This window comes from Aspergillus oryzae, chromosome 6 (genome assembly GCF_000184455.2).
Source record: "Aspergillus oryzae RIB40 DNA, chromosome 6".
NCBI classification, from domain to species: Eukaryota; Fungi; Ascomycota; class Eurotiomycetes; order Eurotiales; family Aspergillaceae; genus Aspergillus; species Aspergillus oryzae.
This window is the reverse complement of record NC_036440.1, coordinates 1,023,108-1,039,385: the sequence shown is the minus strand read 5'-3', so window position 1 is coordinate 1,039,385 and position 16,278 is coordinate 1,023,108. Positions and strand designations below refer to the sequence as shown.

Here is a 16,278-nt window from a genome sequence, read left to right as displayed (position 1 = left end):
ACACTAAAATCGGCATGCTTTGTTTAGGTTATTTTTTAGAATACTTTCTCGTCCATAATAAATTAAGACAGTGATCACAGGTTGCTGCTTTCTACAAAGATCACATCTACAACAACATCCATTATGTGAAGTAGCAGCTTGAAAAGGTTCTAGTCTTTTGATATCCCACTTATGGTGTAAAATTAATTCACTTCAGGCTGTAATTCAACTTGCAAACGTACAGACCTCCACGAGTAACTTGTAAAGTCGACAGGTCAAAAGTTCGAACCTCCTGGGTTATCAAGGTCTTTGGGCCATGTCAACTCCCTATTAGAATGGCTGCATTATCATGGTACAACAATAAGTAGAGTTATTTAAAGATGTAGGGGGTTCTTTGTTCACTGCGTGGATGGGATGCATTTTCTTTTGTCCCTGTTTTCTTTGGATATCATTGATCTTAGTAGTGTGTTTCTTTACCTCATATAATCTACTCTTTCCTTCCACACAAGTGAAGTAGATTTGGGAAGGGACTGCTAGGGAAATACTGATCACGGGCAACAACAAAAAATTGCAGAAATGCAAAGAGCAACTGAAAAACCTCAGTTGAGTGAACGTGAACATGGGAGAGGATCTAGGAAGCAAAGATCTAGAAAGGGAAAGAAGCACCACAAGCGGTCTTCAACGCTGGGGCCTTCCTCTCAGACTTCCTCCAGTACTAACAAGGGCAGTGAGGACAGAAGCTCTTCCACTGCAACATACCAGACTGGTGTCAGTCCCCATCGTGCCCTTACCACTAGTGAGAGCTGCCTTCACAACACAACTGACCCTTTCCTTCATTCACGTTCACATTCTCCCTCTCTTTCATCCTCTTCCACCTCATCTTCCGCTTTCAACCGTCGATCATCGCGATCATTGACCACCATGTCACATAATCGTCGTGGTAACCGCTCGAGAGACTTTGGCCGCCCCGGTCAAGGTACCTCACGTCAGCCTCAGAATTCATCTCGGCTGCAACAACAGCCGGCCCAGTTATTGCTGGCTCCATGGACATTCTGGGATACTGTAGCTGTGAACCTATTCAACCTTCCGAGGGAAATTAACACACGTATCCTTTGGCAAACATTCTCGAGCGAGGGCTATGTCTCTTCTATTGATCTATTCGAGGACTCTCATGGCAACAGAGACTCTAGAGGGAAAATCCGCTTCAAGTAAGACTCACTGAACTCTCACTATACAACTACTAATTGTTCTCACATCTCGACAGACCACCTCCTAAAACAGATTTTTGGAGGAAGGGATTATACACCATCAAGCTTCCCAACGGTCGAACGTCAGTCATCAACATTGGACTTGACTTGAATCGTGAAGAACCTCAGATCGCTAGTCCGGTCCGTTCTGGCGTCTCATACCCAGTTGAAGTCGTAAGTGTAATGCTTCATGGATCGACTTTTCGGGGCTCTGACTTTCTATGTAGAAATTGCCAATCCTGTCTATGGATATAGGTGTACTGCTCAGTGAGACAACGATGCTTCCAATGCGTTCTGTCGGCTCTGGCGAGAATGAGAGCTCCCGACTAGTGCTTAATCTGAAGCAAAAAGCTCTGTTCGTGTACTTCCAGCTTCCCATCTTCACCCCGGGCTATAAACCCACTCCAGCCAGCGGTATGCTTCAGGAATATCGCCTGAAGATCCCCTTCGTCCAACTAAGTTGGATCTTCCAGGTGCGAGATACCGTAACAGGAGATATATCGCATTTCATAGTGCTAGACTCGCCTCCACTTTATCATCGTCGCATCAACAATATTGATGTAACTCATTCAGAGGAAAACAATACATGGAGAGAGTCGGAGACCTGGTACCGGCAGACATATATAGTCCGCAATGCGTTAGAGTTACCTTACCTTCCTATCGGTCTGAAAAAGGCAAAGGCTGTGATAGACATAGGTGAGTGTCTACCCTTACGACTGTTACACAGGACTAGTGTTGATTAATTTTGTAGGTCGTTGGAACACCTTCAAGATAACGTATCCTAGAGATGCTGATTTCAAAGGGAAGCTGACGCTTTTGTGCGATATTCTCAAAGACTACAACGTCACGTTTCAAGACACAGATCGGTTTACCCAGTGGGACACGAACGTGGAGATGAATCCGCCCATTTGGAAGTGGATTGATTTGTCTGACTCCCAACCACCAAGGAAGGCATGTTCGTTGGAAGATCTCTTCGACCATAACTTTGTTCATTTGCCCTTTCAGGTCCGCTACCAACTTGAGGTGTGTATCTCGAACGGGTATCTTTCCGAGTTCACGATGACCCGCGAATTTGCTGTCAAACTGTCTGAACTCGGAGAGACGCAAGCGGTGAAGCTCTTGGAGCATGTGTCCGCGAAGAAGCAGGTGTATTATGACCCGATGAAGATCTTCGACCTGAAGTTCATCAAAGGGGTGACTCAAGCGAAGATCCCCCCTTACTGCTGTTATATGCATTCAGCCAGAATCACACCAAGCACCATCTATTACAACACGCCAACAGTGGACATCTCCAACCGCGTCATCAGACGCTTTATCGAGCATGCAGATCGCTTCCTTCGAGTACGATTTACGGACGAGAAGCTGCTAGGTCGAATCAATTCCACGACTGACAGTACAATGGACGAAATATTTACTCGCATTAAGAGAGCATTGACCAACGGTATTGTGATTGGCGATAGGCGCTACGAATTCCTCGCGTTTGGTAATTCCCAATTCCGTGAGCATGGTGCCTACTTCTTCGCTCCTTTACCAAATCTTACAGCTGCCAATATCCGTGCCTGGATGGGACACTTCAACAGCATACGTAATGTTGCTAAGCATGCTGCAAGGTTGGGGCAATGCTTCTCGACGACCCGGGCCATTGCTGGTTGTCCAGTAGACGTAGTTAAGATCGAGGACGTCGAACGTAACGGGTATAACTTCTCCGATGGTGTCGGGAGGATCTCGCGGTTTCTTGCTCAAATGTCTATGTCGGAACTCAAGATTAAAACACCAACCGGAGAGCCTCCCTCTGCATTTCAGTTCCGTTTGGGCGGCTGTAAGGGAATGCTCGCTGTCTCCTCCGAGGCCCAGCGCCAAGAAGTACACATTCGAAAGAGCCAGTTCAAATTTGCAGCTATCCACAACGGGTTGGAAATCGTTCGCTGGTCTCAATTCTCTATGGCCACGCTGAATCGACAGCTCATCATCGTGTTGTCAACGCTAGGTATTCCGGACCAAGTATTCCATGCAAAACTCCACACCATGCTACAGGGACTCGATCAAGCATTGGAGAGCGATCCACAGGCTATCTACTGGCTCAAGAAATATGTAGATCCAAATCAGATGACCCTCACAATCAGTCAAATGGTCCTCGATGGTTTCAGGAGATCGAAAGAGCCTTTCTTGACCTCTGTTCTAACACTGTGGAGGGCATGGCATCTTAAATATTTGAAAGAGAAGGCCAGGATTGCTGTCGACCAAGGGGCATGTCTTTTGGGTTGCATGGATGAAACAGGGCTTCTCCAGGGGTACTTTCACGATAAGGTTCCGGGCAATGACGCTTCAGTCGAAGAAAAGACTGCTGCCCTGCCTGAAATCTTTGTCCAGGTATCTCGCCCGGAAGCCGACAAAAAGTCTGAGGTAATTGAAGGGGTCTGTATCCTTGCCCGTAACCCTTCCCTCCACCCGGGTGACATCCGTGTCGTGAGAGCAGTCAATGTTCCCCAGTTGCGCCATCTTCAAGACGTGGTTGTCTTGCCGCAGACGGGCGATCGAGATATAGCAAGCATGTGCTCAGGCGGAGATTTGGATGGCGATGATTACATCGTCATCTGGGATCAGGACCTATTGCCCAAGGACTGGTTTCGTGAGCCTATGAAGTATACTAGCAACAAAGCTCAGGACCTTGATAGGGATGTGACAGTCAACGACATAACCTCCTTCTTTGTCACATACATGAAGAATGATTTTCTTCCTAGGATTGCCCATGCCCATCTTGCCTTGGCTGACTTCCTCGAAGATGGTGTCAACGAAGAGAAGTGCATCCGGCTAGCCCAGCTACATTCCGACGCAGTCGATTACAACAAGACAGGCATCCCGGCCATATTGACACGCAACCTTGAGCCTCGTAAGTGGCCACACTTCATGGAGAAATTCAACAAGCCCAAAGACAGGATCTACCACTCAAACAAAATCCTGGGCCAGCTGTATGACGCTGTTGAGCGAATTGACTTCGTCCCCAGCCTCGAAATGCCCTTTGACAAGCGGCTCCTTAACTGTGAGATTGAGGTCCCGGATGACCTACTCACATTCGCGAAGAACCTCAAAGGACAATATGATGACGCAATGCGCCGAATTATGGCACAGCACGAGATCAAAACGGAATTCGAAATCTGGTCTACATTTGTCCTCGGCCACGCCAACACAAGCAAGGATTATAAATTTCATGAAGAGATAGGTGCAATCTCCGCTACACTCCGCGATACATTCAAAAAACAATGCTACGAGAAGGTCGGAGGCCGCAATTTTGACCAGCTTGCCCCTCTAGCCCTCGCTATGTACCGCGTCACCAACGAGGAGATGTCCGATGCGCTTAATAAGTACCGTGCTGAAAACTCGACGACAGGCAATAAATTCTTCCATAAACCAACGCCCAAAATAGATCAGTTGCCTCTGATCAGCTTCCCATGGATTTTCCCACATATCCTAGGGAAGATTGCGCTGGGGCATTTTGAAGTCCCGGGAGGCATCCCTGTTGTCGATAACGACCCCTTTGGTCTGTTCACTGATGACCTGGACCCTACCTCTCCCCTCCCCTGTCGTTGTAGTATAGTCCCAGCTGCCTCTATGCCTCTGAGCTTCAGTGATAATGTCGAGTCTTTGGAGCAACTTCTTGATTTTGGGCTCTCAACCTCTGGGCCACATGAGCTGGCTTCGTCCACTGATGCGGCGCTGTCAGACGTTCCTATCGAAGCAGATTTAAGCTTGCTGGACTTCAGTGATATCCCCAAGTACAGTCAGTCTCCGAGTTGCAACGGTAGTATTGGTGGTGGGTGCGTCATACAGAGTATGGATACTACCACTCCTGCCATGGCTGTTGACACCATACAGCGCAGCGGCAGTCCCAGCGGTGGCAGCACTGGCGGTGGGTGTGTTGTTCAAAGTGCGGACGTGTCCAATAGCACATTCAACGAAGTTGTAAGCGAGAAATGGGTTGAAATAGTCGAGGAGGAGGACGATCTCAAGCCTACTGCTCTTGATAAGCTAAACGAACTGCTAGGGTTCTAAAAAGAGTGAGAAGCATAGTTGCGCACGTGAAGAAAGACTGGCGACTTCTGTTGCATTCGGGTGAGATATTGATATTGCTGGAACCATCGTCAATATGAACTATCGTACCATAGGAGGATGATAATACACAGTAATTGAGCAAATTAACAAACACGATCTTATGACTACATTACCCATACCACCGGTTCCCAGGGAATCCTCATAGATAAACACCAAAACTTCCCTCTAGTGACCAACGCCTCGTTTCTTGATAGGTTGCGCAATAACAGTCATCTACCCCTACTCTACCATTCTAGCTCACTCTCACTCTTATCCTGCAATAACTTGATCACGGGGTCCAAAACGGCCTTAGTATGCCTCCAATTAGCCACATATCTAGTCCTCGAATAGAAAACAGGACAATCCTTGCTATCACACTTCACCTCATCACCAAACGGAACACCCATACAAGACCGGCAAACACGCAGAAGATCAGAAACGCTCTTCTCCGCATGTCGTTGGCGAGTAACCAAATCAAGCAAAGAGATATGCGGCTGTCGTATGCACTCAGCACAGACCGGAACATCAGTATCATCCAGCTTGGCTTTGCAGACGATACAGGTTGAAGATTTCATATATGATTCAAGGGTAGTCTTTCTGGCGTCCTTGCCGGTAGAAGTTACCGTTCCTTCTACCCGGCGAATACGTTGCACTTTGGGCATTTCATCATACCACTGGCGGACGTTGGCGCCCACGAGGTTGAAGATTCGTTCTAGAGGCGGGATGATGTTCTTAGTAATGTAGTATTCGGCATCGAGTTCTAATTGTGCATCATGTAGGAGTGTCTCGGGTGGTACGCAGCGGTCGATCAACCTTGAACCTGGAGCACCTGTTACGACGACGTAAGGTACTCGTTCTCCATACTGGGGCTCTAGACGGGGATCTTCGAGCATTTTCTTGGTGCTGATTAAGGCGCCCGGGGGAGGTAGGCCTCGCTCGCTATATGTGCCGAGCTTTACTTCTCTAGCGAAGCAGAAGTCTTGAATGGAGACTCGTCCTTGGAGGATCTTCGTGCACTGTTTCTGGAAGTAGCGTTTCACTTGGCTTAGATCTGCCGTGCGGAAGAGGAGCTTCAGGGCCTTTTCTTCGATCTTCTGCTCGGCTGGTGTGCCGTCTCGGCGGACTGTTTCGATACCCTTTGCGTCGAACTCGGGTTCTTTCTGGTCTCTGTGCTCGTATTTGAAGCCGACGTAGCGTTTCTTGGCTAGAAGAACGCATGGGTGGTAGACTTTTTCGAACTTGAGTTTGACTGGCGAGGGGTTCGTTTCTGTTACGGCTTTGGCGATTTCTTCGCCGATGTCGAAGGCTTCGTCGCGAGTGCGTCCTTTGAGGTAGACGAAGAGACTGTCTGTGTCTCCGTATACGACCTCGGCGCCCCAGCGCTCTACAGAATGGATCAGGGCAATGGCTTTTTCTAGTGTCTCTCGCCCCGATTGGACGATGCTGTCTGCTATTTCGGAACAGGGCATTCGCCCTGAAAATGATGCTGATGTGTAGCCGTACGTGACGTTCGCTATTAATTTGAGGGCGAGTTGTCTGTTGTTGAGAAGACGTTGCAGCGCCTTGTCGTCCTTGTCCATCTTCATTCCGGTCTTGACCATGACCCGTGTCTCGAGGATCTCGGCGAGCATCCTTGCGAGCAGCGATCTACGTACTTCGGGCTTCGCGTACATCATGCCGTTTGGTGCGATGTTGATCTTGTCCTTGAATAGTTCTAGCAGTCGTGGCTGTCTTTGGTATTCTGTAAATCCCATCTTGTCTCGGCCTCGCCATTGATGTACTCGTCCCAGGAAGGTCGAGTAGCAGTAATTATAGGCAATCATGATGCTAGGATACAGTGATTGGAAATCCAAGACTATGAGGGGACTGGTATAGAAGTCACTCTGGGGTTCCATTACCAATGGAAGACATTCGAGAGCATTTTGCTGGCCAACTTGTTTCTTGCTCGGTGAAACGAGTAGGAAGTTCTCGGGTTTTGCAATCCGGAACATCAAAGACTCGACTTTGAACTGGGAACCTCGAGAAAACACCGAGTAGAAGTCGATGCCTAGCAGTCGTGCCTGCTCACTGATTCTCGGTACTAGCTCATTTGATTCTAGGATCTCAAGATTCATTTGCACTCGAGAGACGAAATAGTCGACGACTTTCATTAGATCGCGAGGCTTTCCACTCTGGTACCATTCAGTGAGATCGCGAAACGAGTAATGAGGTATTCGTCGATGCAATAGGTGGAATACGACGTTCTCCATGCTATATTGAAGCAGGTTCAGCTCACTCCTCATGGCTCGCCAGATATTGATCATATGTCGTCCGCTTACTCGAATGGAAGATGTGTGGTTGAATCCCCATCGGTCAGCATCCTTACCAAACCTGCCGTGCGCCTGTGACTTCACTCTCGATAGTTCGTCACATATGTCAAAATCATACTTCTTTCTAGCTCTCTCAATCACGTATCCCCAAGAGCCGTTGTGAACTTCATACCCGGTGATAATGTCTGGGTCATACAGTCTAACAAGATCCACTAGTCTGTTAATCAAGTCCAGCTCCGTTGGCTCATGTTCCAAGTCGATTCTCAAAGCCTTAGAAAGCGTTTCTTCGGGTTTGTCATATTCACCCTGAAATACCATACCAACACGGACACCCGAAAGGTGACTATTAACGTCGAGATCCTCGTCATCTGACTGTATACACCAAGAGATGCAGGATATCTCATCCTCTTCTGGGTTTGGGGCAAGTACTCCACGCGTATTAACATGAACCTCTAAGCTCATTATGCTCATATACTGGGTCTGATGTTCGACACTAGTAGACCTTCCTTTCTGTGAATACTTAAATCCATATTCGTTCTTTTGCGTTGGGCCCTCGATCTGTGAGAGGACGTTAAGCTTTGTGTTCGGTTCGTGTAAATGCCTCTCTGGCTGCACAGTTTCAGCCTTCGGTTCTTGTTGTCTGCTCTCGAACCACTGTATAACTTCGGAGCGGCTTGGCGGCACGGGGGCGAACTCCCACACTCTAGAGGTACAAGACTCCCTGAGATGCTGGTCAATTTGCTCTTGCTCTTGTCTATCTCTTAGTATCGAAGTTTGTTCGCCAAGCATCGCAGGTGACCGGCCGGTGGGATCAAAGTCAGGGAGATAATGTATCCCACTGCCTTGTAAGCGGAATTCCCTGCCTGCATAGTCTCGTGGACGATCTGGCACATCACCCTGGTCACTGTAATGGGCTTTGTCATAGATAACAGCCGGATAGTCATAATCGCTAAGGGTAGACAACACCTCACTAGGACTGGGGCAGGGGCGCCGTAAACAGCATATCCGCGTGTTCTGTGGTATGTTGAAAGTTTCATAGATCATCGGTGCCATCACTGATAGAAAAGAGCTTGATTCATTGGACTTGCTTTCTGTGGACAACACTAGTAATGGCAGCGAGCTCTTATCTTCGCTCGCATCTTCCGAAGCGTCTATATTGGGTTCGGCTAAGTCTGCTAACTCCCGCGTTGCCTTTGAAGGACCACCATCCTGGCTGAAGCGCAAGATAGTCATGGGGTCGTTTGGATCCTTGACGACTGGAAAACTGAGCCTGCTGTTCTGTCCGCTGCCTTTGGGATAACCCCTTGATTGTGTAAGAGGCTGTGACTGCGAAGGCGAACCCTTAGATGGTTCATGCCTAGGATCCATATCCTCGAATTTGACATTGGAAGATCGATCACCTTCATGTTGAACCCATTCTTCATTATGATGTTCCGAATTTTGGACGCGACTTTTCGGGGCGTACTTCGGCCGCTTGTTAAAGTGGACATGATCAATTACTTCACTTTCTGAACGCTTGAGGGTTCTCTCTGCCCTCCGTATGTCCTCTCTGATCTTCGCCTGGCTATTGATATGTTCCAGCTGACCTTGTGCATAAGAGTTAGTACTATGTCTGCTTGAAGAGCCTTCTGTCCGGTCGAAGAATGGCTTATAATCGGTGGAAGTGTGAGCCAGGGGCGCATTCGGCTCTCGGTGTTCGTCAGAGGGTAGCTCAGAAAATACATCTGCCAGAGGGTCGTCAAAAACATCTCTTTCCTCTTCATCGTTACCTTCCGAGAAAAGATCGGCAATGTTATCGTCATCTGAACTATCGGACGCTACAGGTAAGGCCGCATTTTCATCAGTATAGGCACCTTCATTCGCAGATTCACCTATTTCGAGATCCTGAGGTGCTTGTAAACCCGGGAAGTTATTGTTGTCGGGATAAAGATCCTCAACACTCTCTAATACAGTCTTGACATCTTTCCCGAGGGGGTCCTGTACGAGAAAATCATCGACATTAACGTCGCCACCACCATATTGACGCCTTTCCTCAGCGACTGCACGGAGCGTCAACTGACGATATTCCTCCTCATGGATCCACTCTCCTTTATACTGTTCCCTTGTAGCAGCTGATAGCGAAACTAGCTCCTCGGGGTCAAACGGGCTACTGTCAGGATCAGCTAGTCCCAGACGTTTCTTTCGCCTGTGTGTCTCATCCTTCCACAGTCCTTCCATGCTCGGAACAAGTTTTTCATTCTGGTCGACTGGCTTCAGAAACTCCGTAAAATCATGATGTATAGGTCTCTCGCGGACTTCAAGACGATTCAAGATATCTTGCACGCAAATATCCACTTCTAGGGGACAGTGACTTTGCTTCGGGAGTTCTGACGCATCCGAGATACTATCTGGTTGTATAGATCGATCATGCCAGCGATGCGATAGATTAGTCAATTCGAGATACTCTGGTACTGGAGATCGAAACTTGACTTTGCTACACTTCATATACGCACAGCCGTACAAACTATAATCACACATCCATTGCGGGATATATTGTAAGTGGCTTTCGTAAGGCTGCAAAGAACGCTTCAGTATAGCTCCTTGAAGCAATAGGTCCGCTACTCTTGTCGTATAGATAGGGCTGAGAAGATAGACCTTGAAGAAGAAACGATAGCCGACATGATAGCCATAGAAGGGGACGCCCTTTACTAGGGTAATATGAGCAACAAAGGCGGCCTTCTTATCATATGCATTGCGACGATAGCTTAAAGCCAATGCGTGGTCAATTGAGATGTGCAGATCCCTAATAGCACGGCGGACTATATACCAGTTTAGCCTGGATTGTTATCAGGCTAAGATACGCTAGATAGACAAACCTTCTTCTGGGCTTAAATCACCGTCGTATGGGACATAAAGGTACGGAAACGCGCCGTGAACATGGACGCATACTCTTTGGCCTGTTTCCGTAGCGCCGAATATCCTAATTACAGGCACTTTGGGTCTATCATATTTCTCGGTTGATGGATCCCTGTAAGGAAACGGAGGATCAAATTCGGATGGGGCGGCTTGGTAATGATCCACGCAATTAAGGCGCACTTGAAAAGGCTCCATCGGTTGCGTGTTTGACAGCGCAAGCTGTCAGCGACATGACCAGCGTGTATACAGTGAACTCATGTCACCCGTGCTGGCACTCTACTGGCGTCGCCATCCGGAATGTCAAGTTAATTGAAGTCGACTAGAACCATGACGTGTAGCAGCCACTCAAAGTTACGCGCCTCCCAAGCGCGGACAAAACACCAGGTCACGTGCACTTTATCAAGCCTATCGGGCGATCTTCCAAACTCAAGCAACGGTCTTACTCTTGCGCGGCAAAGTGCAGGCCGTCGAACAGGTTCTCGCTCGTTTCACGGCTTCGATCGCAATACAGATAATTCGATAGTGCTCTGATCTATTACACCTTTCGAGGTACACTATCACCATGTCGTCGCGAAAGCCCGCTGATGTGGCGTCAAAGGAGCGCAATGAATATATTCCATCTTTCATCTCAAAAAAACCGTTCTATATAGATGACGATTCCACAAACGATTACCTAGAGCATCAACGTCTACAGAAACAGACCACAGAGCAGTCGAAATGGTATGAGCGCGGAAAGCGTGCCGGTCCAGCTGCGACAAAGTATCGGAAAGGCGCGTGTGAGAACTGTGGCGCGATGACTCACAAAACAAAGGAATGCCTTAGTCGGCCTCGGAAGCAGGGTGCGAAGTGGACTGGCAAAGATATTCAGGCCGACGAGGTGGTGCAGAACATTGATATGGGATGGGATGCCAAAAGAGATCGATGGAACGGATACGATGCCAGCGAATATCGCCAAGTGGTAGAAGAGTACGAAGAGCTAGAAAAGCTCAAACGAGTAACCGGACAAAAAAAGATTACAGATGGTGAAGATGAGGAAGGAGGTGCGGAAGAAGAGGCACGGTATGCGGAAGAATCTGATATGGGAAGACAGCAAAGCACGGCTACTCGCAATCTACGTATTCGAGAAGACACTGCGAAATATTTGCTAAACCTCGATCTTGACTCGGCCAAGTATGATCCCAAGACACGACGGATGGTGGATATGGGCGCTCAAGAAGATCAAGCTGCAGCACTTGTTGCTGAGGAAAATTTCGTTCGCGCTTCTGGCGATGCGGCCGAGTTTGAGAAAGCTCAAAAATATGCTTGGGAAGCTCAGGAAAGCGGACAGAAGATTCATTTGCAAGCAAATCCAACGTCTGGAGAAATCTTACGGAAGAAAGAACAGGCAGATACTGAAGCTAAACGTCAGGCCCAGCGTAAAGCGCTTCTGGAGAAATATGGCGGTGAGGAGCATCTGACTCCGACACCGCTACGAGATACCATGGTCGTTGAAAACGAAAGATTCGTTGAGTATGACGAGACCGGGGCGATTAAGGGCGCACCGAAGAAAGCCGCCAAATCAAAGTACCCGGAGGATATACTCACCAACAACCACACTTCCGTATGGGGCAGCTGGTGGCACAACTTTGAATGGGGATATGCTTGCTGTTACTCCACGGTGAAGAACAGTTACTGCACCGGTGAAGATGGAAAGAGGGCATTCGAAGAGGCAGATAAGATGTTGATGCTAGAAGCCGACGTTGGAGCAGATGAGCAACCTGAAGCTGAAACCGAAGATGCAGCAGGACATTTGAACCAAGAGCAGGACATTGACGATAGGAGAGCAGATGATTCCGGCACCAAGTCAAAAAAGAGGACGTTGATGGAGGTGCAATCTGGTATTACCGAGGAGGAGTTGGAGTCGTATAAAAAAACCCGTCTCGCCGCAGATGATCCTATGGCTAAGTTCATAGGGAACGACATCCTTGAACAGTAAACTATACGATTCCCTCCCAGCCTTCTTCAATTCTACTTAGTCATTTACAGCAGTTCAATATGGGGCGCCGGGCGCTTTTGATGAAATACCCTGTAAACAGTGTATAATATAATCCGTTACCTTATGTGGCTATTTTCAAGATCGTCGAGGAGAATAGAAAAATAAATAAGAAAGAAGAAAACATTTGTGAATACAAAACGAGGTTCAAGTTTGCTGTCCTGTTCTCTAAAAGTCCATCCAGATTCTAGCTATACTCGAGGTATGCCGGAAAGGATACCTTAAATCGACACTAATACCATATCAGTATTAGTCTAAATATTTGGGTGGAGACGATGGTACATCATGTGATATATGGTTCCCTTTGGAGGATGCGGAATCACGGGACCAGGGCACAAGCCCTGGTGACACACACTCGCTAAGCGGCAGGCGCCCCAGATCTCAGCGCGCAACTTCCGATACGCCTAGCGACGACGACAACGACAACCAGCCCTTCAGCGGAATCGCCAGGTAGGTCACTAGCCCCCATATGATTTCAGAGCGCAGGATTTTGTGACGGACAATTTTTGCTGACATTTCTCGTGTTCTGCAGTTCCATAATTCAAGATGAGTACGTACAATCTCGATATCCCATCCGAACAGCAGCATCTGCTTCGACGCCGACAAGACTTTGCAGACTGACACCGATTACAGCGAAGGGTACCTCCAGCTTTGGCAAGCGCCACAACAAGACTCACACTCTCTGCAGGCGTTGTGGTCAGTATTTCATCAATCCGAATTGTTGCCCGACAAAATTTGCCGATCTCTATAGGGGATACAGCTAGGAAGGTCGGGAGGAATATTGGTGTTCAGATAGGCTAACCGGTTGCGATCTACGTTTGGGATATTCAGGCCGCCGCTCTTTCCACGTCCAGAAGTCGACATGTGCCAACTGCGGTTACCCCTCCGCTAAGGTTCGCAAGTGTACGGTTCCCCGAATTATACCTTAAGTCCTGTCCCTTTGCATAGCCGACCATGGATCTACTGGGAGATGTGCTGTGATAGTGAGGAGTGTGAGGCTTACGAATTTTCTTGGAACAGACAACTGGAGCGAGAAGGCCAAGCGCCGCAAGACCACCGGTACCGGCCGCATGAGGCACCTCAAGGAGGTTCACCGTCGCTTCAAGAACGGCTTCCAGACCGGCACCCCCAAGGGCGCTCGTGGCCCCGAGAGCCAGTAAATCAATCCCGACGTCGCGTTTTCGTTCTCGGAGGCTGGAGAGGGCTGGTATGATAAGGCCTGGCATTTGAAGTAGCCGAGTTTCAATGCAAGGCGAAAAAAGACGCTTTCCCCTGGAGTTGGTGTTGGGATGGTCTTTCCTTTTGCCGTCATAGCATGTTTATCCTAGAATAACGACGACAAATGAAAGACGGAAAATTTCTTGGGGTCTTCGAAAGGGAGTATCAAAAGGGAAAGCATGCATGAATTTCCTTGTTTATGGCTGGCGAATATCCCATGTCCGGGCAGATACAATATTGAGATAAACTCCAATGTGATCTGTCTACCCGCGTTCACGCACTTCACGCAGCGTAAGAGCTTTTCTCTTGCTCTATAGACCGGTTTCAGCCGGATCACTTAAGTTAGGTCATGAGATTGCGGCAATGTCATATTGCAGAGCCCTTTGTATCTCCATGCGCCTCAACGCCAGTATTGGATATATGGACACATTCTATCATATCTATTCCCCTCTGCCAAACACGCTGACGCCTCCATCCCTCTGCACGAAGTATAATACTTCTCTCTCCTCCCAGCTGCCCTCTGCGCCTGCCTCATTTTGTCCCCACGCACCTCCTTTGCTGACCCTTAGCACACCGCTTACATCCCTAGCGGCACCGGTCTCCAGATTACGGAGTTGCATGACCATCTGGGCCCTGTGGGCCGACCCTATAGCGAACGCTGCATGCTCAGTTTCCAACGGTGTTGCCGGTTGGGGAGCCGAGGCAGATGCATTATGTATCAACGGTGAATCGGAGGAGAGTGTCAAGATCGTTGCATGAGTATTCTGCCGGTTTGGTTAGCAGGAGTATTCATATATCGTGACGGGGGCTCCTCTAGTGACCAGCACGCACCTGTTGTAATCCCATGACCCAGTCTCCCATCTCCGTAGCCCCAATACCTTTACTCGGACCCGTAGCCGCAAGTAGCAAATCTGGTTGATCGAGGATCAATAGAACCTCGGGTTCATCTGCCTCGCCAGGTATAGGAGCTTTCAATTGTTTGATTACTGTAGCGATGTCTCTTTCGAGGGCGTCAAGAGCTGCGGTGCCATTGCCCGATAGGTGCAGTCGTTTGACTGGTCCGATTTCCCTTGAAGCTGGGTTTGTACTGACATTGCCCGGCCGCGGGACAGGTTGCGGGGTTCGCGCTGGCACAGGGCTCGGCTGGGATCGTACGGGAAGCACTGTTCGAGGAGCGGCGGTACCAGGGAATGATGGTCGAGGGGTTGCTGTGGCAGTTGTGGGATTGTAAAATAGTTCAGATAGTCCATCGACGAATGCGAATTGGCGCTTGTCTGTGAGACGTGCAAGGTCCAAGCCCTAGTACGTTGTCAATATTCATAACCATGTACGAAGTGAATAAAAAATTTATCGAGGAGGTTCAAAGCGCCAGACAAAACCCCACCTAATACAAACTTCAAAGCCACAATAGAAGATACACATGGAGGGGTAGAAACTCACCAGTCTTTTCGCTTCGGATCTCCAAAATTCCCAGCCCCGCAGAAAACTCACAAGCACAACTTTTCTATTCTTCACCCCCTCGCTTCCATTCAGTCCAAACGCTGTCTCAGAATTCGAAGGCGCACTCAGCGCCGCATAGAGGAAGCGTAACACTAGCCAATTCCCCGTTGCGCCTAGTACGGAGGATAGGACTGTGAGAGACGATTGCGGTAGAGAAGATACGTAGGGCGCAAGGAGGGGTGGGAGGGGTGGTTGAGCGGGCATGGTCGAGTGATCGCCCGTTGGCGTAAGGGGTCGCGAGCTTATTTGGGTGTAGATAATAAAAAGTGAATCGGTCGCAGCAATGGCCTTCGACTGTTTTTGTACTATTTCCGTGGTGATTCGAAAAATGACGTTGTATCAGAAAAAAGTCCGGACTGATAGTATGATTGGTTGATCTTCTTTCCGCTACGCCAAGACTTTTATATCACGGATCAACGATACCTGAGGTATATACATCTTGCTAACAATTCCTTTGCTTTTTCTTCCCACTTATCCCCTTACATATTACACAAATACAATATGCTGCTATATTTGCCTATTTTAGAGCTCTTTCATTATACCAGTCAATTCTAGGTTTATTAGATGTATCGTCTCGAAGCATATGTACCCAACAGCAGACTCACATACTAGGTTAGGCAGTCAATATCCGTCCTTGTCTCACCTATCACACATCGTCTTTTAAGGGAAGAGCAATCAGGCAGATGGTTCTCGTGCTATCATGGGGGAGAAAATATAAAGTATGACGTGGTGTCGCAAACATCTGAGCCCATATCTAAGTACTAACCGCAGTATATATAGTTACTCAACCTCAAATGGGAAGCGAGGTGCCTTCACGAGCACTCCTTACGCAACTACATACACATCATGGATTATATAATCTTAATGGCTTTTCTACGTATATAAATCCAAAGTACTTTCTGCATAGAACTCAAGACATATCCTGTTTGAGTGTCCGAGGTTGGTTCCTGAAATTCCGGAAGGCAACCCGGCGGGCGCGTCACCTGACTGGTGCCTTCCCCCACATCGC

At 48.4% G+C, this 16,278-nt stretch overlaps 4 protein-coding genes across 4 annotated transcripts; 2 read left to right on the top strand and 2 right to left on the bottom strand.

The window, feature by feature from the left end:
- Positions 1 to 555: 555 nt before the first annotated feature.
- On the top strand, positions 556 to 5,276 carry AO090020000318 (uncharacterized protein; the record flags this gene model as incomplete). Its single annotated transcript, XM_023238058.1, has 5 exons — positions 556 to 775; positions 956 to 1,187; positions 1,244 to 1,400; positions 1,454 to 1,922; positions 1,978 to 5,276. The coding sequence occupies 5 exons, from the start codon at positions 556 to 558 to the stop codon at positions 5,274 to 5,276; spliced, it is 4,377 nt and encodes a 1,458-aa protein (XP_023092791.1).
- A 284-nt stretch (positions 5,277 to 5,560) lies between these two features.
- Positions 5,561 to 10,714, bottom strand: AO090020000319 (DNA-directed DNA polymerase zeta catalytic subunit REV3; the record flags this gene model as incomplete). The annotated part of the gene is made up of 3 exons (XM_023238056.1): positions 5,561 to 8,693; positions 9,090 to 10,422; positions 10,480 to 10,714. The coding sequence occupies 3 exons, from the start codon at positions 10,712 to 10,714 to the stop codon at positions 5,561 to 5,563; spliced, it is 4,701 nt and encodes a 1,566-aa protein (XP_023092792.1).
- Positions 10,715 to 11,081: 367 nt separating this feature from the next.
- On the top strand, positions 11,082 to 12,494 carry slu7 (mRNA splicing protein SLU7; the record flags this gene model as incomplete). Its single annotated transcript, XM_023238055.1, has 2 exons — positions 11,082 to 11,961; positions 12,268 to 12,494. The coding sequence occupies 2 exons, from the start codon at positions 11,082 to 11,084 to the stop codon at positions 12,492 to 12,494; spliced, it is 1,107 nt and encodes a 368-aa protein (XP_023092793.1).
- A 1,715-nt stretch (positions 12,495 to 14,209) lies between these two features.
- AO090020000322 (uncharacterized protein) lies at positions 14,210 to 15,473 on the bottom strand (the record flags this gene model as incomplete). The annotated part of the gene is made up of 3 exons (XM_023238054.1): positions 14,210 to 14,533; positions 14,601 to 15,068; positions 15,165 to 15,473. 3 exons carry the CDS (start codon positions 15,471 to 15,473, stop codon positions 14,210 to 14,212), a joined length of 1,101 nt encoding a protein of 366 aa, XP_023092794.1.
- Positions 15,474 to 16,278: the final 805 nt, after the last annotated feature.